The sequence below is a fragment of the Bacillus rossius genome, chromosome 3, assembly GCF_032445375.1.
Source record: "Bacillus rossius redtenbacheri isolate Brsri chromosome 3, Brsri_v3, whole genome shotgun sequence".
Lineage (NCBI taxonomy): Eukaryota > Metazoa > Arthropoda > Insecta > Phasmatodea > Bacillidae > Bacillus > Bacillus rossius.
In genome coordinates, this window is record NC_086332.1 from 105,311,259 (window position 1) to 105,338,667 (window position 27,409).

The 27,409-nt window shown below is 40.6% G+C and overlaps 2 protein-coding genes across 3 annotated transcripts in view; both read left to right on the top strand.

Annotated features, from left to right (window-relative positions):
* The window catches only part of LOC134531104 (eukaryotic translation initiation factor 5B), a 342,833-nt gene that overhangs the window by 220,276 nt on the left and 95,148 nt on the right, over positions 1–27,409 (top strand). The window lies entirely within an intron of this gene.
* Positions 19,446–26,953, top strand: LOC134531105 (uncharacterized). Of its 2 annotated transcripts, XM_063366653.1 has the most exons (4): positions 19,446–19,569; positions 19,935–20,361; positions 21,148–21,321; positions 24,068–26,953. In XM_063366653.1, exons 2-4 carry the CDS (start codon positions 20,146–20,148, stop codon positions 25,994–25,996), a joined length of 2,319 nt encoding a protein of 772 aa, XP_063222723.1. In that variant the 5' UTR covers positions 19,446–19,569; positions 19,935–20,145; the 3' UTR covers positions 25,997–26,953. The 2 variants fall into 2 exon arrangements, with proteins under 2 accessions (XP_063222723.1, XP_063222725.1); XM_063366655.1 differs by lacking the exons at positions 19,446–19,569; positions 19,935–20,361; positions 21,148–21,321 and adding an exon at positions 21,330–22,121.

Genomic DNA, 27,409 nt, shown 5'->3' on the forward strand with positions numbered 1-27,409 from the left:
TATTCTTGATATATATATATATATATATATATATATATATATATATATATCATCAGGAGCGTAGCCAGGATTTCTTTTCGGGGGGGGGGGGGTTTACTTACACCCTGCCACGTTACTTTGGAGGGGGGGTCCGGGGGCTATTTAAGCACTTTCGTAATTAAAATATTGGATTTAAATAACATAAATTTGTGTCCCGACTTTAATATTTCGGGGGGTGTTTGGACACCCAAAACACCCCCGCCTGGCTACGCCCCTGATATCATTTCTTCACCACATGACACATATTGTATGCATTGTTCATTCTACAGAGTAAGACGACATTAAGATATGTCTCGTTATTTTAAATAGTAATAAAAAAACAGTGGCTACCCTCATCTGTCTGTTCGCTTACTTCCCCGAAACTACGCAATGGATTTTGATGCAGTTTTCACCAGAGACTTTCCTTTAAATTTTTAATATAAAAAGATGAATTTAGGGAGCTTACATTGCTTATGCTGACTTACACATGACTGACTCATCAAATTAATACACTACAAAATTGTAGGTCTTAAAAAGGACTACAGAAAAGTTTGCTATAGCACAGTCTGTCTGTCTGTCTGTCTTCTAAGGCTGAATCACAGCAACAATTTTTTCTTTCAAAATTGGTTAAAATATATTAAGTTATTTGCTAAACTATTTTGACCGGCATAGTACATATTAATCCTTATCAAATTAAATACATTATTTACCGGAAACATTATTTTTTAGATCAAAAGTGTCCTTTACACCATATCATATGCAATCCATCACCTGTGCCTTTTTTATTTCATATTTGACTTATAAGTTCTTACTTATTAAATCTTAGTGATGTCAGTTTAGTAGATAGCATTCGTGCGAAGCTGAGCGGGTTGCTAACTAATTCGTGTGTGTCAAGCCCTCGGATTAGTTTCAAATATAATATTTGGCCTCCGAAAAAAGTGAAGTTGGCCATTACTGAGGTAAGGATTTAGGTTACAATTTCGGTAAGACAGGCTGCACACCTCGACTGGACGAACTGCTCGCCTGGCTGTCTTCACACGCTGCTTGCCCTGGTTTTGGAGCTCTTGCACGCTGCAATGAATAAATGAATGTAGAGTACACCAACTAGGGCTTAACGTGTCGGGGATGTCGGGGTCTTCAGAGTTGGTGAGGGGTGGTGGGGTGGGAATGAAGCACACCGAGGAAACCACGGGCTCGTTTCCTTCACCCGCGCACACGTACTGCGTCTGTGCTCGTGGGCTAAATACCGGGCCCCCAGGAATTATATTAGACCATCTTTTTTTTTTTTGGGGGGGGGGGGGGGAAGCAAGTGCTTCAAAATCGTAATTATGAAACGGAAATAAATGTAATCCATTGGGCTGGCCAGGAAATCCCACAGATTCTGGCCCCTGTTTGTGCTTCTCGTGATTTACCATTAATAAAGTCTTATATTGAAGAGTCTTATTGGTTATATCTTATATTTGTGACACTTCTATGGTTCAAGTATTCGCCAAAATCTCCATTTAAGAATTCAGGGCATTGCTGTAGGGGAAACGCAGCTTCGTTCTTACCAGCTGGTGGGAAATTATAACACAAAACAAACTGCCAAATCTTTGCTTTTAGGTAGATTTCAAAGAAATACTAAATGTTGTATCCGTTACCACTGTGCCACTTTCGGAAAATTTTTATATAGTTTTCCGTTTCATGGTCTATAGACCACAAAACCATCGTCAACTCAAACATTTTTATATATCACAATTTTGTGAACACTATAACTATCACAATTTTTCACAAATCACTTCCAAAATGATAAAAAATATCTAGTCATGAAAAATCTCGGTTGAGTTCATTAATGGGCAATATCCGACCAAAGGAGTATAAATGGGGAAGGTTTTTTGAAAATCAGAAAAATATCTATTTTCCGATAATACGGAATATGTCACATCCGTTTGAAAGTATTATAACTCGCAGGAGTAATACCAAAATCTGTCTAAAAAAAAATTTGATACGACCAACTATAACTGCAAGAGGTTAAAAAAACAAGGGTTGAAGGACAAAAAAAAATAAACTCCCTTTATAGGCACAACATCTAATTCGTACAAATTGTGTATTAAACTTATAATTTTTATCTAAAACTTTGTCTGAAACAATTTTTGATTAGATGAACCAAGGCTGCAGGGGGGTGAAAAAATGAGGGGTTTAATTTTAAAAAAATTCAAAACTCACTTAGTAGGTACACTATCATATCCGTTTAAATTTTTGTAATATTTTTTAATTTTTATCTAAAAGTTTGGTGTGAAACCAGTGTTGTAGGTGGTTGAGAGAATGAAGGGATAGAATTTTAAAGAATTACCAAGGCGTGTCCGGATTCCGTACCGGCGGGGTAGAACCTGGTAGTACTTTCTTAGGTGGCAGGCAATCTTTGCAGTGACCGATAGATTTTCTCCAGGTACTGCCGTTTTCCTCATCCGTTCATTCCGTCAACGCCTTGTTGGCATCTTCGTTTGTAATGACGACGAGACGTTCAACCGAATCCTTTTTATTTCATTTTAATGTCAGTAACATTGTTTGCTAAACTTTGGGAAGTGTAAATGTGGGACTGTGAAAATATTTTTTTTTTTATTATTTACTATGTACTTTAGGCCAAAGGATGCATCAACGATTGAAGCAGTTTCATCTGAGAACAAGTTTGACTAGTTTGGCAGTTTGAAATGTTGCTGTTTCGAAGAATCTGGAACGCGACCGGCACGAGACACGCGTGCGCATGAACAGGAAATGCGGGGGGGGGGACATACGACACGTGACCGGAAGCACGGGATGCCCGCCATCTTGATGAAGTCGCAGCTTTGCGCGGGAGCCGAGGGAGGGGGAGGGGGAGGGCGCGGCGTGGCCCCCGCGGACCGCGACAACACCTAGCACGTCACTTGCTCCTCTCGGGGCCGATCCAACGTCCGCCGCCATCCTGGTGATCTGGCACAGTATTTTTACAACTGGGAGCCGTCATTACTGAAGGATGTTCTGGTCAATCAGGATGCATCGGCTTTGTATGTGTTGAATGGTGCCGAACAAGATTATGATCAAACAAAGAATTCTAGCTATTACTTAATCTGTAGCTAAGGTCTCTGTTAATATTATTGGGGGTTATATAATTTTTTTACGATCAATCTATGGTTGTAGTTTACAATGATTTGAGCTTGGTCAAAGTTGATTGTATGTCCTGTTTCGTTGTAGTGCTGTGCTACGGCTGAGCATTTTCTGTTTTGTTTTATGTCTACTAAATTATCTTTTGACAAATAGAGATTTTTCTGCCATTTGTCCTACATGGTTCTTGTTACAGAAGCAAGGCACATTATAAACCCTGAAAGGTTCTTAGACAGTGCTTTGTTTTTCACAGTGCCTAAAAATACACGGCTTTTGGGCTGTTTTGATGTTGTATTTTATAGTACTTTGGCTATTCTTTCTGTAGTCTCGTTGATGTATAGTAGATGTGTAAAATGTTCTATGTTGTCCTAGTTTTCACTATTACACTTCCTTTGTTTTCTCTTCATGACGGTGAATATCTTTGTCTCTGTACAACTATTATATTCCAGAGACTTTTTTACATACTGCAATGCCTTCTTTATACTGGATGAGTCACAGATGTTCTTTGCTGTACAGATCATTGTGGAGATGATTGCTTTCTTGTGGGCTAGTGATGGTGGGAGCTTGCATTGAGGTATGTCAGTGCAGGAAACCCACCATTATTAATATATTACTACAAGTAAGTAGATACGTTTAATAGGTATAAGGGCACCGGTTCATAGGTCGGGATTCTGGTATTCGCGGTGGCCATCTTGGATTACGTCACTTCCAGGGGGTTATCTTGAATGACATTGACCTTTAACCCCAGAGGCCATCTTGGATTCCGTCCGCCATTTTGTTTTCCAGGACATTCCACCATTGTGATTTTGATGACACGCCCGCCATCTTGAAAATACGTAATTATTAACTTAAAAATTTGGTAAAAATTAAAATTCATAAAAGCGATTATATAATAAATAATATTTTGATAAAAAAACACAATGACATCATCGAAAGTCTCACTCCTGTACATTGCACTTTCCGTTACGATGAATTCATTATCGAGTGCCCAACTGCTGTGTGTTAACACTTTTAATTAAGATGAAATCATCGAACCCCACTCCTGTGCGTTGAACAACATCTGCTGGAGGCAGCCATCTAAGGCGACGCTAGGCGAGACGATGCTAAGCAAGGCGATTCTTGGCTAGGTGATGCTAAGCTAGGCAGTGCTAGGAGAGGCGACGCTAGACGAGGCTACGCAAGTGATGATTGGTTAGGCGAGACGAGGCTAATCAATGTGATGCTAGGCTAGGCTAGGAAGGTGACGCTAAGGTAGGTGAAGCGTCGCTAAGATAGGCAAGGCTAGGTGATGCTAGGCGAGGCGAAGCTAGGTTAGGCGACGCTAGGTGAGGCTACACTGGTCTAGGCATGGTTAGGTAAGGTGACGCTAGGCAAGGTGATGCTAGGCTGGCGACGCTTGGCTAGGTGAAGAGACATTTAGCTAGGCTAAGCTTCTATAGGCTAGGAGAGGCAACATTTGGTGAGCCGAGGCAACGTTGGGCTAGGTGATACGAGGCTATACTAGGCGAGTCGACGCTAGGTTAGGCGATGAGATTTTAGGCGGCGAGGCAGCTCTAAGCTAGGCATTGTGACACTAAGCTAGCCGACACTAATCTAGGCGATGTAAAGCTAGACTAGGCGATGCTAGGCAAAGCAACACTAATGTAGGCAAGGGATGCGGAGCTAGGCGATACTAAGCCATGCTAGGCTAGACGATACTAAGCCATGCTAGGTTAGACGAGGTGTTGCTAAGTTTTTTAGGCTAAGCTAAGCGAGGCGACGCTAATCTAGGCGAGGTGACGTTAAGCTAGGTAAGGCTATGTTAGGTGAGGCGACGTTAGACAAGGCTAGGTGAGGCGATGCTATGCTAGGCTATACTAGGCTAGATAAGGTTATGCTAGGTGACGTTAGACTAGTCATGGCAAGGTGAGGGGATGCTAGGATGGGCGAGGCGACGCTAGGTTAGTAAAGGCGATGCTTGGCAAAGAGATGCTAGCCTAGGTGAGACGACATTGAGCTAGGCGAGGCAACGCTATGCTAGGCGATGTTAGGCTAGGTGAAGCTAAGTTAGGCTAGGTGAAGCTTTGATAGGCGAGGCGATGCGATGCGATGCTAGGATAGGTGAGGAGATGCTTAGCTAGGTGAGGCGGCGCTAGGCTTGGTGAGGCAAGGCTAGGCGAGGTTAGGCGATTTGACAATTAGCTAGGGGAGGCGACGCTAGGCTAGGTGAGGCTACTCTAGGCGAGGCTACTCTAGGCGAGGCTACTCTAGGCTAGGTGACGCTAGGCTAGGCGAGGCCAGGCTAGACGAGACTTGCCATCTTGTGTTTCTCAGCCATAGCCATATTGACATTCAGGGAAATTTTCTGTAATATCTTGAAATTAATTTTATTCGTAATTTAGAGTGTCTTTAGTCTTTTGTGGTTGGCTGATGTGTCCTGAAGACGGTTTGATAATTTTCTGAAATTTTTTAAGCCATATTTGGTGATAAAATTTAAATACATGTCAACCTCAAATGATGTAACTATACAAGCTATACATTTCAATGGTTCAGCAGGACTTAAATTAAGTAATTTTACCTCGTGGGATAAAACAAAACAAAAATGAATCAACTTCTGAAAGAAAATGACATATTTCCCTTTCTATGAACATTTTAAAATTTTCGTCGAATCTGATGATTGAAATACTTTTACATTAATCCTCGAATTAAATAGATTGAATTATATAAATATTTTGTGACGCATGATTGAAATAATTTTACATTAATCCTCGAATTAAATAGATAGAATTATATAAATATTTTGTGACGCGACTCCACCTTTTCTGACTTTTTGGCAATTAGCATCGGCATGCAGAGCAGATTTTTTTCTGGCGCGTTTACCCACGTGATTTAGCTTTGGACACGGGTTAAAGTCAGCTTTCCTGGCTTAGTGCAGGTAACTGTTACGTCATGTGCAGGTGCCGACATAAATAATTAGTTATTTCCTGTCGGTGACGTCATGTCGCAGCCTGTTATTAACAACAGACCGAACAAAGTAGGTGGACTATGCAATGCCTATATAATTAACAACGCGAGTGACAGCAGAGGAGGGGTGTGTGCAAGATGGCGTCGATGAGGCCCGGGGCTTGCGCGCCGGTATTGATCGCCGGCGCCGGCCGCAGAACCGACAACCTCGCAGAAGCGCAGTCTGTTTACCTGACGGGTGAACTCGGCACGTCTCTCGCAGAGACTGACACGAACACACGTGTAGTATTATAAATGTTGGAATTATAGCCTGTCTCAAGAACTGTGGCTCGCCATGTTGCCGGGCAGCACGCCCGTGCGTGTCGTGCGCAACTAGAGCCCACGATGAACGCAGCACCTTCGCTTCTGTCTTTTGTACTTACGGTATTGCGATATAACCGGCAAAACCAGCCGATTTAAAACAACAACGCTGCGTTCGTTTACGAACGGTACGTACTTTTTTTTTTTTGCAAAATTTTCAAACGTATAGTTGTGATTTAACGCAAATAATATTTTAAGTCATTAATCGCGAAATAGTCGAGCGGTGACTTCATTGAAGTTTGGATGCACTGAGTGGTAGTTATGACCTGAACGATGTGGCAACTGTCGCCGTGGCGCGCGGTAGTGACAGCGACCACGGCTTGCGCTGTCACGAGCGGCGCGGCAGCGGGTTGGCTGGTGGAGCGCCGCATGTCTGCCGCACACTCAACACTGTACACTGTACACGAGTACAGAGAAGCTTTGGCTTTACCGCTGGTCTTTCTCATTTTCTTCTGATGTTCCGACGGTGAGATGCAAAAATCAGACGAAACAAAGGTAAATTAAAGCAGTTCCTTTCCAAAGTACTATCTAGAGGTCTATCGGCTCCACGAGAGACGACGAGGACGGAGCGTGGGCGAGAGGAGCTGGAGTGAACACGTAGCGGCTCGCTTGTGAGTGATCCAGGAGTGACCCCGGATCGCCTTGGCGGCAGACGAGAGGCCTGGAAGCTCGACCGCCGCGACCCTACGTGGGGCGTGCGAGACGACGATATTTGCTGCCGGAGATGGATATCTACTGGATATTTTTTTTCGTCCGAGCCTGGATTCGGAGATCATTCAAGCCTAGGTCTCTCTCGCAGGCTGGGTCAGTACTAGATACCAGCTAATAGTTTTCTTTGACTCTATATATTTATTCCGTTAGCTCTCTTGCATTTGACGATGGGTCACGAATTTCCTCACCGAATATTTACTAAACGTTATTTTCGAGATGTAATAGTTCGCGCAAGTAAACATAATTATGCACATGTATGTGTTGCGTGACATTTTTTCGCTATTAGATAATATTTAAATATATAGAAAATGAGAGACGAAATGTAAATATGCTAAAGCGCTGTCTGTATAAATCTACAGGAATAGATCTCAGATAATAGCAGTGACAATAAAATGAAAATGGCGAGTGAGACCTGGCCTTGAGGAGTATTGCGCGTACCTGTGCGCATGCGTGTCGGTTAATTGAATTTTAAAGATTATTCACGCCAGTGAAAAGGTTTTAAGACTAGATAACTTGTATTCCAGAATATCTGATTTTAGATGCAGGTGAAACAAGTCTTTTGTTATCTATCGCGTACATTAAACTTGTAAATCACCTTTAAAGCCCTCTCTCTCTGCGCATGAACGACGATAAGCCTGGACGCCTGTTCAGTGTCCAGAGGCGAGGCGCATGAGCTTGTCGGTGTCGCCCCTACGGCCAAGTGTACCATTAGTGTTCTCATGACCATGGCTCGACCACATTCCCGCTGCACTACTGTGTTCATAGCGCTCAATGAATACCATCGAGAACAGTGGGTCCTGTGCAAAGCCGTGCTGGTTATAGTGTGGGTTACTCTGGGCGAGTCACTAGCTACTCGTCCGCATGTGAGCCAGTGGCGGATACAGGAAAATCTCAAGGGGGGGGGGGGGGGGCGCAGGTCTAACTCTTCCACACACTCCCTTGTTACGTCACCTTGGTTGCTTGGATGCAGCCAGAGATCTGTTTCCAAGCTCTATCCGTTTCATTTACGTCTCGCCCGAATATTAAAGGTAAGTGTATGAATGTGTATTGTATAACATCGGCGGCCGGGTGCGCGCCCTCCCCTTGCCGTGAACTATGCTTGGTGCTGGGCTGCCCGGGTCAAGGGGGGGGGGGGCGCGCCCCCTGCGCCCCCCCTATGAATCCGCCACTGAGTCTAGCTCAGCGAGTGTCGGTCACACAGGGCGAGTCAAACTCCTTTACTCGATTGGGGTTGTATTACTTTATAGTTTTTATTTGTTCTTATCCTTCCAGGCTAAATGAAACAATACCAGGTGTTTTATTTGTTGTATTTTAACAATTTGGCTTTTCAATACTATTTTGCTCTTCGATACTCTCAAACTACCAATGAGAAGACAGCAATGGCAAGCAAGTAGCGAGAAGGCTGCGCACGTCTGTGATTTGAATCGCTGGACGTAAGCGAGTGCGAGCGTGCCTGCACCGAACGACGCAGCGAATGCATTCGCAGGCAAGCAGTTAGCTGCGCTGTTAAAAATCACAGTTAATTTACGGACTTTTGTACGAAGAATGTGCCTGAAATAAACGAAGTGTTATCACGCCCCCCCTGAAGCCAAACCACAAGGAGGAGTAGGTAGGTAAAATGAAAATTCCTCAGGATTGGTTACCGTAAAAGATCGCGGAGAGCATTGCAGAGGACAGTCAGGGAAGATAGACTGGTTTCTGTCCTGGCTCCTTTTTGATTCTTTAGAGCACACGATGAACATACCACTTAAACTAAATACTTAGCGTTTAAAAAATTATCTAGAGTTTGTAGTCGCGAGGTGTACCATGCTATTAGCGCAGTGAAAGACGAGTTAAACATTTAATCGAATTTCCAAATGTTTAAGCAGCAAAAACAAAGAATGTTCGAAGTGCGTGGCGCGATGTAGCGATCCATTGTTAAGGCGCGTTTGTTCGTCACCCAAGTTTTCATAATGTGATTACCACGAAAGGCCCAACTCATAGTCGTAGTTTGCCTTGAAATATCACAGCTAGCATATTTTTGAAATAATGTACATTGGTTTAGTTGCTGCTCAGAGTTATTCATTGAATTAATTTTCAATGCATTTCGTACGAGCGATTTAGTTTGCAACTCTTGACGAAATTGTTAGTCCAGTGTAGCAATCCTGTCACTCAAGCCTAGAAAGGTGTTCCTAGACAACGCAGCGAGCTGCTGTACTTTCGACACAATTACACTAGGCCAAACCACAGAGCAGTCAATAGAGCTCGCGTTGGTCTGGCGCTCTGGTTCCCTGCAGTAGAAGGATTGATTACAGTGACCAGTCTCACTTTGCTAGCACACCCAAACCAAATAAATAGAGTGTAATGCATGAGCTATGATGCGGGCACATGGCAAAGTTCAAATTGAGACGTCAGCCAACAATTAGATCCGTGCCACTAAACTTGCTAAAAGTTGTTCGTTAAAATAGCGACGCGAACGTTCAAAATGCAAATGTAAATGTAAATCTTGCTAAATGTTGGTGTGTCCCCCGGGTCACACACGCTGCCTCGCCCGCAGTTCGCAGTCCGCAGTCGGCGCACGCGCGCACCCCCGCGATGTGGCGCAACACAAAACCAGAGGCATGAACTTTCAGTAGCATGGTACACCTGAGCACACTTGCAGTGCCGCTTAACGTGTTCCATAACAGTCCAGCCAGAAATATGCATAGTGCGTCACATGGTGCACTGTGAATACGAACGTAAACTGGAGAGTTAAATACATTAATCAGAAATTGTCTAGCCAAACTTAAATATCTAATGAATAAAATGTTAAGTGTGAAATAAGCATCATAAAAATGATTACAAACAGCTGAACAAACTGTCACCAGAATTAAATGCCATAAATTTATAAGTAATTGTGTCATGAAACAAATTTAGGCGCTCCAAACGCTTCAATATCTTGACTCAAAAAAATATATATATTTAAGTACATGCACGTACCTCCTTCAGCATACTAGATCAGTACCATAAACTATGCCGGAAACCGAATTCCCTAGTTTTGCATTTCGTTGTTATCATAGTAAACATGCACGGGGAAGGAAGAGGAGTTGTTGTTATGCTGCAGACATAAGAGTTTATAAGATTATCCTTATGATATCATTTAGCACCAGTAAATTTACGAATAAATACGTATATTCACAAAGATCCTTGGGACTTGAGTAACGAGTGAACTTCGTTAATTTGAGATAAAATCTTTTAAACATGTGTATCGCGTTCTGGCTTATCTGGACATTATGAAAAATCTACTTGTGGCTGTCATTCCTGTCAGCAACTGCTTAGGATTAAACTTTAAAGCTTAGCACTTTTTTCACGTTTCCCAACTGACAACATACCCCACTATCTTTGATTCCTATATTTTAGCTTTAACTCGCAATACAGATGCCGTGGCTCTATATACCACGGGACCCTAGCTGAAGTGTACATCGGTGGTCCCGCAACTGCAGCTGTCCACACGACTGCCTGCTGGCCCTTGACGTGCCGGGGCCTGTTACTGCCAGACGTGGCCGTGACTGCTGGCGAGGGTCCTGGTTCGATCCCAGCACCCCGGCGGGACTCTCGTTTGGAAGCACTTTCTCTGTGCCCAAGTGCCCTGCTTACACAGCTCCAGAAATAACCACGCGATTGGAAAACTTGCTCAACCTATCCGAGGGGGTACGCGCTGGGGGTGGACGGGTAGTTCTGTTTCCGTGTATCGTTTTTATTATCTTTGAAAGATTTGTGCAATGGGAGTACAGACATACATGTGTTTAGCAATGGCGTATGACCAAAAGCTTACATCAAGTCATATCGTTTTTAAACTGTAAAAAAGGCTAAAAAAAAAAAACGTGTTTCCATTACAAATTGGAGGCACGAAACACCCAGTACAGATTCTTGAAAGCACTCAAGGGACATGCGGCACACCTTTTGTCTTCATTTCTCCGCCACATAATGCTATAGTTGCCACTCAGATCGCATAGTTGCCCAATGCACGACGAGAAATCTGCGCGCCAGTTGAGAGCCTTGCGCTTAGAGGCGACACCGCGCTAGAAGCACCAGCGAGCGTCGCACGTATCATCCCGCCTCACACAGATACACCCCTGACTAGCCACTCACCTCGTTGGCTGGACTGTGCTGCAGCACGGCAGCCGCGGCCTCGTGGTCCGACTGCCGGATCCGGGTGTCGAACCGCGGCCCGCTGGAGTACATGGCATACAATCAAACAGCGTACTCATTGGACCTAAGGTTCCCAAGGACAAGGAAACACCAACATTACAAGATCCGCCTAATCCGATCACGTGCAATCCGGGCGGAAGGTAAACTGCGGCAGCAGCCAATTGACAATAGACACCAACTTATGTAATAATAGTGTGAAGTTCATTGTGGTACCAGGAAAACATTATAATTTTGCTGGTATATATGAATCGGATTGGGGCTACTTATAATTCCGTCAAAGATGCGAGTAGTTTATGATATCGTTGATTTCAGTTTACTTAAGCGTGGTAGCACTCGGCACTAGAACCGTGATATTACTGTTAATTGTTGGTTGAGGGGCTGAGTTAAAATGAATGAGTTTCGGGAGAGTGGAAGCAGTTTCGGCTGTGCTTGTTTGCCAGTGTGGTCGAGTCGCCGGCAGAATCACGCTCAGGTGGCAGCACTGTCGTCACATTAGTACTACATTTACATTATTATTTTGTATTTGGTCGATAATTTTAATACTTATTAATTTTTTTAATTTTGACTATTTGTAGATTTTTCTAAGACTATAAACACAAATTTTTTTTTATCAATTCTAAACACTAATTATTATTGCACAGTTGAAACAATTTGTGACAGTCGGTCACTATATATAACAATACATTTAATTAGATTCTTATGTACGATGGTCAAATACAGCCATCATTGTTTTTTATATTAAATTATATAAAACAACTCATAGCAAAACCGGTTAAGCCAATATGGCGTGCTTCAGTTACTTTTTTTTAAAAGTAAGAATTGAATATTATCACACGATGTTCTTGATAGAATACGACAGTAACGTGTATTCCGGAGCTCTCATTCCAGAATAGTTGTTGTTAATGTTGGGTGGTGCTTGGGCGCGCGGGAACAAGCACGGCGGCAGTAACACTGCGAGGCTGGGGCGGCAGGTAGCGCCTGAATGCCGCGCCGTTGTGCCGCGCTACAAGGCCCGTGCTCTGTTCCCTATCGCCTCGCTTCCGGCGCCCCTCTACCGCCTGCTCCCGCCAGCCTTGCCCGCTCGTCACAGGGGAAGTCTCAATTCCAACCACAAACTTACCACCATCAAGTCAGTTGAAAACATCTATATTATTTATGCAGGGCCGGTGCAAGGTAAATTGGCGCCCTAGGCGAAAAACCTTAATGCCCCCCCTCCCCCCCGGACACCCCAAAAAAATTGTCCTTGCCTCAAAATACATCACGTAAGCCTAATTTTTTGTCAACAATCTAATGTAAGCAGGCTTGTGTTTTTTTTTCTTTTTTTCTTATTACAAATCATAAACAGGTCACCGTGGACTTTAAATTATTACTTATATCAATATAAACATTCCAAACTGTTACAAAAATCCATTTTTATCTAGTTTCAGTAATCGTTAAACATATTATATCAGCTGTTATGTGTCGTGCTGTGCTGCCCCCAGTTACTAGGCGCCCTAGGCGGTTGCCTAGTTCGCCTATATGGACGCGCCGGCCCTGTATTTATGGTCTAAATGTCTGGTATACCTTGGATTTTAGATGTAGTGAATTCCTACAACGACCGTGAATTTTGTCGCAGTCTTAAAATAATTTAAATATAATAATTGTTGATAATAACGCGTCACACATGTTGGGAAAAATAAATTTGCTTCCCCCGAATCATTTCAGTGACTTAAGACAGCGACAAGTTATGTGTTGGTTGTCGAACTTGTTAACTTGTTTCAATTATAAAATTATTTAGACGTTTAGTTTTCTATCTTGTATACTTAAGCTGTTATTTACAATGAAAATGCTGTTCTGCTTCAACTTCAGTAACGTAGGGCTATACCAGGCTTGGGAAGCACTTTATACAAGAAGTCGTATAGATGTTTTTAACTTATTTTTGTGGTGAGGAACGTGCAGACGTAGTGTGTCTGTCGAATTGAGACTCGCGCTGTATAGCGAAACATGGAAACAAAACTTGCATTTAGGAATTAAAATAAGAAACCTTAGCGAGTCGGGCTGTGCCTTGTTCGGGCGAGGCCGCAGCAGGGTGTGCCGCAAGCTGTGTCGTCTTCACGGCAGAGGCGGGCCTCCGGAGCCACGTGCCACGTGCCACCCATTCCTTCCCTCTGTTAGTGAGTACAGGATTACCGAATGTAGGTGATATGGCACAAGAAAAAATGTGTATGTGACAATACTGTATTGTTTTATGTTAACTGAGCTATGGATCGTACACGCGCTATGGAGCCAGGGTCCGAACAGCCTTCAAACGGCGCTAAGCGAGACGTAACTATCAGTCGACATGGGCCCCATTCTATTATGGACAAGATGGCTAGCAGTTTAGTTAATCAAAAAGTAATTGTTAACCAAAAATAATTGAAGTTTATGTATATTTATATTTCACCATTTATTACAAACTTGTATTTTCGCTTATATATATATATATATATATATATATATATATATATATATATATAATTGTCAGCTTTAAGTGCTTAAATATGCGTCAACATTCAAGCAATATACGTGACAGATTATTTTAAATGAGAATAAACTCAAATAATGTTGCTAGTATATATTAAACATAACAAGATTAAATTATTACATAATATTACCACTAAGAATATTCCATTAAATATGGAGAAACAATATCATTTTAAGGATTAAATCAGACAGCAAAAATTTTTAATAGCTGGTGCACAAGAGACTGGCAATGTATACTGCAGAAAATCCTATCAAAAGAGGACCCAGCACTTAACACTGGAGGCGAATATTATACATATTAAAACCACGCTTTCTGTTTACGATACGTGGTAAATACTGAACACTATACATAAATAGTTCGTAAGTAAGGTAATATAAACGGACCCGTAAAATACAAATACAAAAATCGTGACCAAAATTAGTGTTCATTTACTGAGAGGCACAAATTATCGTTTACACAATAAAATATACTAAAAAAAGGCCAAGCCCTAGCAGTCGCCGTGCTCTCCTAGGTCCTAGCAGTCGCCGTGCTCTGCTGGGTCAATGATGTAGCCGTGCTCTGCTGGGTCCATGAGGAAGCCGTGCTCTGCTGGGGCTTAGCAGTCGCCGTACTCAGCTAGTCCCTAGCAGTCGCCGTACTCAGCTAGTCCCTTGCAGTCGCCGTGCTCTGCTGGGTCAATGCTGTAGCCGTGCTCTGCTGGGTCCATGAGGAAGCCGTGCTCTGCTGGGGCTTAGCAGTCGCCGTACTCAGCTAGTCCCTTGCAGTCGCCGTACTCAGCTAGTCCCTTGCAGTCGCCGTACTCAGCTAGTCCCTTGCAGTCGCCGTACTCAGCTAGTCCCTTGCAGTCGCCGTACTCAGCTAGTCCCTTGCAGTCGCCGTACTCAGCTAGTCCCTTGCAGTCGCCGTACTCAGCTAGTCCCTTGCAGTCGCCGTACTCAGCTAGTCCCTTGCAGTCGCCGTGCTCAGCTAGTCCCTTGCAGTCGCCGTACTCAGCTAGTCCCTTGCAGTCGCCGTACTCAGCTAGTCCCTAGCAGTCGCCGTACTCAGCTAGTCCCTTGCAGTCGCCGTGCTCTGCTGGGTCAATGCTGTAGCCGTGCTCTGCTGGGGCTTAGCAGTCGCCGTACTCAGCTAGTCCCTAGCAGTCGCCGTACTCAGCTAGTCCCTTGCAGTCGCCGTACTCAGCTAGTCCCTTGCAGTCGCCGTACTCAGCTAGTCCCTAGCAGTCGCCGTACTCAGCTAGTCCCTTGCAGTCGCCGTGCTCTGCTGGGTCAATGCTGTAGCCGTGCTCTGCTGGGTCCATGAGGAAGCCGTGCTCTGCTGGGGCTTAGCAGTCGCCGTACTCAGCTAGTCCCTTGCAGTCGCCGTACTCAGCTAGTCCCTTGCAGTCGCCGTACTCAGCTAGTCCCTTGCAGTCGCCGTACTCAGCTAGTCCCTTGCAGTCGCCGTACTCAGCTAGTCCCTTGCAGTCGCCGTACTCAGCTAGTCCCTTGCAGTCGCCGTACTCAGCTAGTCCCTTGCAGTCGCCGTACTCAGCTAGTCCCTTGCAGTCGCCGTACTCAGCTAGTCCCTTGCAGTCGCCGTGCTCTGCTGGTCCCTCGCAGTCGCCGTACTCAGCTAGTCCCTTGCAGTCGCCGTGCTCTGCTGGTCCCTCGCAGTCGCCGTACTCAGCTAGTCCCTTGCAGTCGCCGTACTCAGCTAGTCCCTTGCAGTCGCCGTACTCAGCTAGTCCCTTGCAGTCGCCGTGCTCTGCTGGTCCCTCGCAGTCGCCGTACTCAGCTAGTCCCTTGCAGTCGCCGTACTCAGCTAGTCCCTCGCAGTCGCCGTACTCAGCTAGTCCCTTGCAGTCGCCGTACTCAGCTAGTCCCTTGCAGTCGCCGTACTCAGCTAGTCCCTTGCAGTCGCCGTACTCAGCTAGTCCCTTGCAGTCGCCGTGCTCAGCTGGTCCCTTGCAGTCGCCGTGCTCTGCTGGTCCCTTGCAGTCGCCGTACTCAGCTAGTCCCTTGCAGTCGCCGTACTCAGCTAGTCCCTTGCAGTCGCCGTACTCAGCTAGTCCCTTGCAGTCGCCGTACTCAGCTAGTCCCTTGCAGTCGCCGTACTCAGCTAGTCCCTTGCAGTCGCCGTACTCAGCTAGTCCCTTGCAGTCGCCGTGCTCTGCTGGTCCCTCGCAGTGCTGTGCGCTGATGCCTCGCCTGCCTTTCGGCGCTCTCCCCCGATCCCGGACATCTGGTTTCTATGGCGCCCCGTCTTCCCGCTTCCGGTTTTCACCCTGCAGCCGTCACTTCGCGTCCCACAATGTGACGTGGCTCTTCAGCTGTAGACAAGGAACACAACTGTTCGCTTACTTTAAACACTGGATTATAAAATGCGCAATCGCTTATTATTAGGCGTTTTTAAAAACAATTATTGTAGAGGTATTACTTGGTTGTGGAACGTATATCACAGTCTTCGTCGTAAAAGAGGTTATTGCAGTAGGAAAAATAGAAAAGAATCGGTTGTGGCCTATTTTAAAGTGTCGTTGGTGCCTTTTGATAGTTGTTATAAGTATCAATCATTCTTGTTTCATCTGAGCAAGAATGTTTTTTTTTAAGGTTTTTTAAGGTTCTTACAGCCGTATGGTTGGCATTCGCGTGACGCTAACAAATATTGAGTAAAATTAACGTTGTAATTTTTCATATTTTTTTTTTTTTAATAATTTAGATACTCTCCCTAACACCAATTTGACATCTATTGTAAACAATATTTAGAGGTTTAAACTGTTGAATTTTGAAACCAAGATGGCGGGGGTACCAGCATGAACCGCGGGTGTTGCTGGGAGTCTACTGAACGGGTGTGCTGGAGCGTTGTGTTGAAGGGTCAGGCAAGGGAGGGGGGGGGGAGGAAGAAGGGTTGATGTAGGGTGCCGGTGCAACAGATCAGTCCGGACGGCTTGTTTCCGTGAGGCGCTCGGGGATGTGCGCGGCGGCTGGCGGGCAGCGTCAGCGCCCTCGCCGGTGATGGCCATCAGTCCCCGCTGGCTCCTGTCGCTTCTCACCACTTCATGGCATTACAAGTGTCGCTGACCCGAGTTCAGTGGCGTTTACATGGACGTGGGGAAACCTACCCTCGTGGCAATGTTTGCGAGAATCTTAATACTGAAACTACCATTTCCTGTATTATTTATGGGACTGATCTGACCTAACCTAAGGAACGCTCCAAAAAAAAAAAAATTGATCGAGTCTTTCATTACTCGCCAGTGATGTGTAAACATCTAACATCCGTAACGAGCAAAACGTGTGTCCTCGTGTTCACGTTGCAAATAAACGTATTATACGAAACTTAGACACAAACATAGAATGCTTCGATGTAATGCCCAGCGTGATAAATAAAATTATAAATAAAATAGTCGCTTTTCAAATACAAACATTTCTGTATGCGAATCTCACACATGCTTTCTGCACCCGCCGCTAGAATTCGCTGCTTGAATCGTAAACATTGCTTGCTACCATTAAGGGGATTGGTGCACCAGCATCGTATTAAAAAAAACAATATATTTGTTAATGATTCAGCTGCTAGAGAAGATTTGAACCATTCTAGTGTAAAATTAATTTTTTATTTTTCTATTTTAATTAAGTTATTGCTGATTTTCGGGAATTTTTTTAATTCAAGCTTTACTAAAATAACTATAAAGAATTCAGTGGTAAAACTTTTGCAGATAAATCTTCAGACACGGGAGATATGACTGTGACCATTATTTTATCTGTAATCATTATTTATTTAACGTATTTACAATTTGAATTTTAATAAATGAGCTGCTACGAAATTGCGTGATATTCATTTACGAATTTAATAATATTCGCGTTTTCATTTGTAATTCAAACGCCTACATATCTGTCGGCTGAATGATTGACTTTATTTTAGTCTTTGGCTTATTGCAGTCGGACCTAAAGTAAAAACGTAGCTGTAGAAGTTTGAGCAGCGTGCAAGCTCGGATACGAGGAATTATGAAGCGCGCTGGACAGTAGTGACACCTTGCGACAGTTTCCCAAACTTTTTGTAGCCAGTTCTTTCTCCCGTTCCCACCCTGCCTCAGCTGTCTGCTGTTTACGAAGGGGAGACGGGATTTCGCGGGAAACTGATATGAATGTCAACGTACTCATTTTCAGTAGATAAGAGAACGTGTTTGGTCTAGCTCGGCGTGTAATTGGTAATTCTCTGTTATTATTTAGCTCAGTGATTTAGCTAGATGTTTTTTGTTGTAAGCGTGAGATTTATTCAGGAATAAAATGCCAAAGAAACCTCCACCAAGCAGAGTACACAAAAGAACAAAACTATCGAAAGCCATTAGAGCGCTTAGAAAAAAGAATAAAGAAAGGTAAGAGATTATTTTATTATAGCTTTTTTTACCATATATTTATTTTTCAGAGTTGCGTATGTACGACGCGATGGACGCGATGCGACAACAAAAAGATGTGTTAAAGTGTAAACATGTTTTTTTTCCAGCAATGCGTGAACCATTCATAAACTATACTCAACATGTATACGTATAATTACGTTTGAATTTTTTTTATGACAGGCATCAATGTTATTAAGCCACATTAGACTTTTTTCAGAAAAATAAGTGTAGCAGAAAACACTCAACATAGTCTCACACAAAATCAGTTTACATGAATGCAGTTTTAAGAAGTAAGCTACGTAAATAATATTTAAACATTATTTAATATCTGCTGGTAACGTTTCCAAAGTATCAGCTTTGCCTTCATTCACGAACAATATTCGTGAGCTTATTTATTTATTTTGCTGGCGTTTCGTTGGCAACTGTTAGGACTGGAAAATTAGTAAACATTTTTCACCCTATCCTAAGTTAAATCTAAGTGTGCGCGGTTAGATGAGGACATAGATGTGTCTCAGGCTTACGCCTTTACACTCTACTCATGCGGGGTATTAACCATGCGCGTAAGGGCGCGTTGCCAATGACCTGTAGGATAGTCTCAACAATCCTCTACGGACTCGAAAAATGTCACCTGCTCATTGGCTACTTGACTTGTGACAACGGTTTGTTGTAATACCTGTGATTCATTGTTAGAGACCTGCAAAATTCGCGGATTCATTTCGTGATATGCTACAAATCAAATAATTATACCTTAGCGCTGCTTCTACCACTGGTTCACTGTTAATCTGGAGTAATGACGGCCAATTAGAGACCCTCGCTCAAAGAAGTGTCGAATCACAGACACTCAGTCGAGACGACTCACAAGTCAGCAGCCAATGAACAGGTGGCATTTGCCCGAGTGTGTAGAGTGTAGTAGAGTCTATCCTGGAGGTCATAATTTTGCAGGTCTCTATTCATTGTTGATTTTGTTGAGGAGTTTTCAGTGATTCAGAGCCCCCCATTTAACTGTGGCCGAATTGAAGAAACAGTACAAATGTTACATGCTTGAATTCATAGCGAATCGAAACCACAAATATTTACTGATGTAGTGGTTGGTAAAAAAAAATATTATTCGTATCGCGTCCATTGCTTCGCGCCATGTTAGCTCCTATAATATATGGATTTACAAAATATAACGATTCATTTACGACACTTTAGATAAGGTGTGTAGGATTTTAAGAATTCACTTGAATTAATATTTAAGAACATATTTCAGGATAACTTGTGAAGAATCTCGTACAGACGGCACCGGTTGTGATGACTCATTGTTACCAGAGCAGGGGCCATCTCGTGTACACGAAGTGACATGTGAAACCTCAACACAACTCGAAACTCAGTAAGTGTTACATTGAAATGTTTCCGCTACAAATGTTCAGAAATTATAATTTTGAAATCGAGTAGAAATATTCCTGCAATTAGCATTAGGTATATTTTAATAGACATTGAAAGCTAATCATTAAGTAGCTTCAAAATCCAAATACCAGAAGCTAAAAAGGTTTTATCTTGAATGCGTACTGCCTGAAATAGCTGATCCCAGGCATGTCAGAATGCTGCGAGTGGCGATACGTCATTGGTAAATGCCAGGGGGGTGCGTGATTGTACATTTTATTTTGTAATTTTTTTATGAAAAGGTAGGGTATTACATAAATTTAATGTAACTGCATTTTGATATCACCTCATACTGTGTTTATTACTTTGCAGTGAGTACGAGTCTGGAGAAGAAACAATTCCAGATAGTGATGAATGGTTGCCACAACTAACAGTTACAACAGAACCCGCGGTTGTTGAAATCACTGGTCGACGAATAGTAAATATTAGTCACTTACTAAAACAACTAACAGAGCTGGCAAAACATGGCAATGTTTGCACTCAGGGACAATACAAGATTACTTCAGAAAGGAGGGTTGGCGTGATGAGTTACTTATATTACGAGTGTATAATGTGTGAGAAAACTGTGACTGTAACAACAGAAGAAGATACGAGAAAAGAAGAAGTCAACGACGCTTTCGTGTGGGGTGCATTGTCAGTTGGAATTGGCCATTATCAAAGTCAAGAGATGATGGCCATCTTGGACGTTCCCATCATGGATAAGCGAAAATGGCAAAGACATGAAATTCGTATTGAAGAGGTAAGGAATTTTTAAAATCACTTTATGGTTCAAAAAATTGAAATTGGATTTGACACGCATTTAGTAGGTACATAAGTTATATTTTAGCTGAACCTATCGAAATCATCAGTCAATATATTCTCAAACAGAAATGCAAATACCATTATTTGCCCACGATTAGTGATCAAAGGTTGGCTGATAACATGCGTAATCGAATTACTGTTATTTTACGTGAGATAACAGTTAATATTTGACGAAAGTATTGATAATTTTAACGTATTTAAGTAGTAATTGAAAGTATTATTGAGATGCCTTCGTTAAACTAATTCAATTTACAAATAGCCACTAAACCTATAAAGCCGGCACAAAATAACAAAACTAACCTAAATCTTTCCAAACTTTTTGAAAATGGTATCAAATAAAAAAAACATGAGAAGTTTTCTGTACAATAAATAATATAATATAAATTCAAGTAAGAGAAAATTATAAAAAGAATTATAGTAGACCAGGGTCTATTTATGAATCAAATAGTTAGTAATAATTTTAATTTTAGTAACTATAGATAATCCCTTAAAATGTAATTTATAATTTTAATCTTTAATAAAGCTACATTCATTTTTATTTCCAACATATAATTCCCATAATATTTTATATAAATCACGAAATTTAATATCTTTTCACTCCTACAGTGAAAATGCTAACTTATGATATAATGTTAGAACTAATTTTAAATTTTTACCATACAAATAAATGCATTAGCCTAAATGGATAAATAGCTAAATGTAACTCTAATATGTTTCTCATAAGGTCTGGGAAGAAAAACTGGAGACATACATGCAAAAAAATGGAACAGTAGAGAGAAAGAAGGCCTTGGAAAGAGGCCACGTAGACAACGATGGCGTTCCGTACATCTCTGTTTATGTAGACGGTGCATGGTGTAAGCGAACATACGGACATGCTTTCAACGCAGCATCAGGGGTTGTAAGTATTTTTAAGAAGTACTGCACCTAATGTTAGCACTAATTTGGCTCCAGGATTTGAGTGGATGGGAATGTTGCCGAACACAACTCTAGATCGTACAATTATTTTGTAAATTCTTCGTTTTGATTTATTTCAAAATATTTCATACATACCATTTTACAAAATATGTCTACGTATTTTTTTTGAGTTATTTTAATTCAAGTTATATTTTTGGAATCACTTTATCCTGACATAAAACTAGAAAATTGTGAGCTTTTGTAGTAATTAAAGACATAAGCCGAAGACAAGGAGTTAAATACATAGACTTCATACAATTAACTTTATTTGATTTTACATGGGTTCAGGAATGTTTAGTAAGTAATTTTGTGACGTGATATAATTGCTTTTGAAATTTTCTTCAAGTGGATCATTGGAAATCACCTGTAGGTATAGACATTGCAAGTAGAAAATTGCAGTATATAAATATGTACAGGTTAATAAAAGTGTTTTTATTTAACAGTCGAAACTAAACTATCTTCTGTGCTTTAGTACGCGTGCGTGATAAATATAGAGATTCTTCATTCAACAGTTTTCGTGTGGTATAGTTGCAATATCTAAAAATTTATTGTAGAATCATTATAGGGCTATGTGTAATCGAGAAGGTTTATGTTATTTACAACGGTGCTCAATTACTTCAAAATTCATGACAAAAAGCCCATTAGTTTTAAAATGTAATTAAATATGCAACAAACGCTTGAAATGTAGTTACATATGCAACAAAAGTGTGCTATTCACCCATAGTGTCCAAAGCACATAACATGGTTAGTGAATGTTTGGAAAACGATGTAAATTTAAAATTAGTTTATCTTTCTAGTTTATTTATTAGCAAAGTATCGTATATCAATGGTAATTGTTTATATAAAGTGTTGACATGTAGTCTTGTGACAAATCATACACAGAAAAAACTTTATTTTTATTAATAATCTCAATCAGAGATAGTGATGTATAACAAAACTTTGCACACAAAAATATTAAATTCAGTTCCTTATTACGTTTATAGTTGGGAAAAAAATATTTATTTGACGCGACAATCACACCGCTAATTTGTAATTATTAATATCTTTTTTGACAAAATTATTTCTACCATTAACATATTTTTCTTGGGATTGCTCAGTTCTCTGGAACATATGACTATGCCTTCTAAGATTACATTTGACAGCTAATTACAACGCGGTATTTTAATATGTTATTTTTAACAAAACATTTAACTAAATATAGTTACATATTCAAATATGTTTGTTTTGAATTTTAAGAATATATGTTGTTTTGTGCAACAGCCGACCAATCAGGAGGCAGCTTTCAAGTAATAGACTTAATTATAAAAATTTTAATTTATTGTTCTTCTGAGACTCTCAGCCATGTAATGAAAAATTAGTGTGTTTGTATAAAGAAAAATCAGTGAATAGTAGGTATTAGTAATGTTTAGCATCCATCCTATTTATGGAGGATTTTCTGACCTATAAAGCCTAGGTCAATTCCACAAGTAATTGTGTATTATGAGTGAAATGACATCGATATAAAATACGCAATAAGTGTTGGCTTTTACTGAAATAGTAATTACTACGTAAACCTTCACTGCAATACATTTATTGTGTTAAACAGTAATAGCACGAACACCTACGTATTGTTTACATTAATTGAAGCGCAGTAATCTGTGTTCATAGACTTTAAACTTTGGCATGGATGCTACGTAATGACTTAATGAGGAAAAAACTTAATTTTGACTGTTTAGTTTGGATTTCCTCCCCAGTAGTTCAGGGCTCTTGTGACACGCTAAGTCTAACTAGACGGACATATATGAATAAATACCTACATCAAATTTGAAAGCATTCTCCATAGTGCAACAAATATTTGTATCACACGTAGGACACGTAATGTTACAGATCCGTGTAGGTTCTTAACTAAGGAAAGTTTGACCACCAACTAGGTATAGTATCAATTGGGCCAGACGTAATTTTCAAGGCCGATACCAAGAACCTGGTAGTACATCTAACATTTAATTTCTAATAAGTAATAAAGAATTATAATTGTATTGTCTATGTTTTCCTATTGCTTAGTGTAAATTCAGTAGGTCCAATAATATTTTTCAACGCCATATATGTACAACTTGACAATTGTCATATTTAAATAACGTATACAATCACCTTTGTTTACAGAAGTTGCGTTCTCATTATCTCAGTGAAGAGTGACGTTCTGTTCTTTTCCCCCATAATGCTTGTAAGAAGATAATTGCTGCATTTCTAAACAAAGCTAAAACATTGAATTTTACCCCGTTAGATAACCAACACTACATGTTAATTTTGTAGCTTCACTCCATTCAAACAAATATAAATATATTTATACATTCACAAATAACATAATCAATATCCGTCACGTTTGGTTCCAGTGGAACTTGAAAGCTTTAGATTTTGTGTGTGTGTATATACAATATTATTTTTTCATGTCTTTACCAAAAAATAATAATTTTTCAAACACAAAATAAGTGTTATTTGACATAAATATTTCTGTCAAATATTGTATTGTATATTGACATTTTTTAACATTTCAATGTTTTAACTATCATATTGGCAGCTAGTTATTTATGCCTGTGTTAAAATATATATTGTAGTATGGGAGAAGGTTGCGTTTACGAAGTAAACAGTTTATATAATTGTAACTAAGTGATTTAATATTTTATTAAATCATCGGTTATTCTTTTCAATTTCAGGCATGCATAATCGGAGTTGAAACCAATGGATTGCTATTCATTGGAATAAAAAATAAATATTGCTACGTATGTAATCAGACTAAACCAGGAGAAGAAAGTAAACAACATTTGTGTTATAAGAACTTCTCTGGTGCTTCTACTGCGATGGAACAGGAAATTTTAGTGCAAGGATTTTGTGAGAGTGAAAATATGCATGGGTTACGATATAAATTCATAGTAGGAGATGGTGATTCAAGTACCTACGTAAAAATTCAACAAAACGTAAGCTACGGGAGGCATGTTGTGAAAATGGAATGTGCAAATCACGCTGTAAAAAACTACACAGGAAAACTGCATAAAATTGCAAAGGATACAGTTCATCCTATATCGGGACGAAAGTGTCTGTCTCAATTAATTCCACGCCTTACACGAGCAGCGAGATCAGCAATTTCAAGTGCTGGTCGCAGCAACAGCAACAGTGAAATACTTCGTGCAGATCTCAGAAATGGACCTCACCACGTGTTTGGGGACCACAGTAACTGTCGCGATACTTACTGTAGCCGTAAGGATTACAATGAGGAAGATAAAGTGGCCTTGCTATTGCCAACTACTTTATGGCCGGCTCTTCAGATGGCACTAGATCCATTGGTACAAAAAGCTGATAGATTAGTTGGAAACTACACCACAAATCAAGCAGAACGCTTCATGAGCCTTGTATCAAAGTTCTCTGGTGGTAAACGTACAGACGTAGGCAAGAAGGGACGTTACAAACGGTGTTGCTTGGCGTCAGGCTTGTCTCACGTTAAAGGGCCACATTGGCATGCTTCACCACTAAAAAAAATGTTTGGTCGAAGCCCAGGAGCTATATGTAAAAAAGTGTTCAATACACGAGCTAGAGCTTCAGAAAGGGGCATAAAGAGAAAATCAGCACGTCAGAGTTTATTTAAAGACGAGCCTCCCAGAAAACAAAAACGTCTATCTGCCGGAGCAGATTGTAACTATGGTCCTCAGGCAGCTCAACCTGACATAGAACCAGGAGAAATGGAGAGTAGGAAAAGAGCTGTTCTTGATAGGCTTGAAAACGAAGCAGGTACTCCTGAACTGTGCTCCGTATTGGAGAAAAAAACGGTGGGTCAACATGGCAACATCGCGTGGAGAGAAGCGAGGCTTGATCGTCTCACTGCATCACTTTTTATGAAAGTGTGTAAAATGCGTGATGACACATCGTGTCATAACAACGTTGTAGCTGTTGTAAATCCCCGGGAAATTAACACGGATGCTGTGAAATATGGAAGGATTAATGAGCCAACTGCCATTAAAATTTACGAAAGTAAGTTTGGTGACAGAGTAGCGCCATGCGGGCTGTTTGTTGATCCTGAGCACCCATATCTTGGAGCTAGCCCTGATGGTATTATAAGTTCAGATAGAATTATTGAAATAAAATGTCTTCCTTCTCTTAACCAGCTTAAACTAAAAAATCCCTCAGTAACCACTATCCGGGATGCATGTAAGATCAAAAAGATGGCAGTACACTTAAACAGCAAAGGCGAAATCATTTTGGACAAGAAAAGTTCGTATTACTATCAGCTGCAGGGGCAACTCAACATTTGTAGAGTAAGGTACGCTACTCTTGTTTTGTTTTGTGATTTCGACACAGAATTTATTTCTGTGGAACGAGATGTAAATTTTTGGTCAAACGAAATGCTTCCGAAGCTAAAAAGGTTTTATCTTGAATGCGTACTGCCTGAAATAGCTGATCCCAGGCACAGCCGTGGTCTGAGGTGCAGAGATCCAGATTACATCAGAGAAGCACAAGAAAGAAAGAAAATTACCAAGGGAAAAAATTCAGCATCAACTAGAGATTGCAATACGACGTTGCTGCCAGGGACCGGAAAGTTACTTTTAAAAAGTAACTCAGTTACAGTTACAAATACTCCATTGGAAATGTAACCCTGTTACAACTACAAGTTACACTACTGAAAATAAACCAGTTACAGTTACAGTTCTGAGAAAAGTAACTGTAAGTTACTTTAACAGTTACTTTGTGAAAAACTAAAAATGTGATACGTAATATTGTTATAATTAAAAGCTAATAAAACATATTGTGTTTAGTAAAGATATATGTTTGTTTAAACTGAAATTTTTTAAATAGGTCTTAAATTACATTGAGTAATTAGTTTACAGTAAAAAATTGTTCGCAGAACCACATAAGCACTTCACAATAAGGTTATTTTTATCACTCGACCGAAATTCGAAAAAAAATTAGAATATGAAGGCCACTGCAACGAAAATTCTGGACTGCTTTCTCGGCTTCTCGCTTCATTAGATTCTGTCATTGCTTTCGTGCATGTGCACAGGTAGGTTAATTAATTAAACATCACAGCAGTAAATCCGCATGTCGCAAATATTAAATAAATGACAATCAAAATACGAGCGCAGGCTAGCCAACAGCAGTTTTACAAGTACAAGCAATACCATCGCAAATAATATGCTTGTCGGGATTTTCGTTCTGGGTTTGAAAAAAATAACAAATCGTTGTTGCTCAATAAGAAATACATTAAAAAAAATGTAACGTAAGAAGTAACGACAATTATCGTTACTTTAAGGCAGAAAAATGTAATTCAGTTACAGTTACAGTTACTGAAAACTTAATTTATTGCGTTACCACGATCGTTACCATAAAAAGTAACTGTTACAAATAACGTCGTTACTAGTAGCGCGTTACTTCCAGTCCCTGGTTGCTGCCTTAATGTAATGGTGTAAGATATCTCCGTGCATACTATTATTGATTTGTATGTTGTTCCAATAAATCTAGTGAAGGGCACTTTCACACGATTAAACATTGGTTGAAATAACATTCAATTTGTATAAAAGTCTTTTGTTTTCATGTTTTCATGCGGCGCAAAATAATTTTTAAAGCTTATTTTTTCGTGCTCTTTCTGTGTCTATTTTATCATAATACATTTTCAGGGTTATTGGTAATGTATAATTGACCATATTTTTATTCAGCCTCTGATTTGTAATGATTTGGGTATTATTAAGTTACAGTGTTGTTTCCTAGACATGTTTATTTTGTGGTGAAGTATAGACATGTGAACATTGGTATTTCATTGTACGTAAACTGTTTGGTTAAATATTTTAGAACGATGTTTTGTAACTCTTAATTATACTCATTCATGAACTTCAACAAACAATTTTAATTTTGCAATTTTGTTTGTTATTTGTAAAATAAATTGTTAAATTTGATGGTGTTGTAATATTATAAAAGATTGGGAACTGTTTATTTTAGGGCGATTATATTAATAAACTTTCTTTTAAAAACACACATGTTACATCTCTGTAAAAATTAAAATAGCTTTTTGT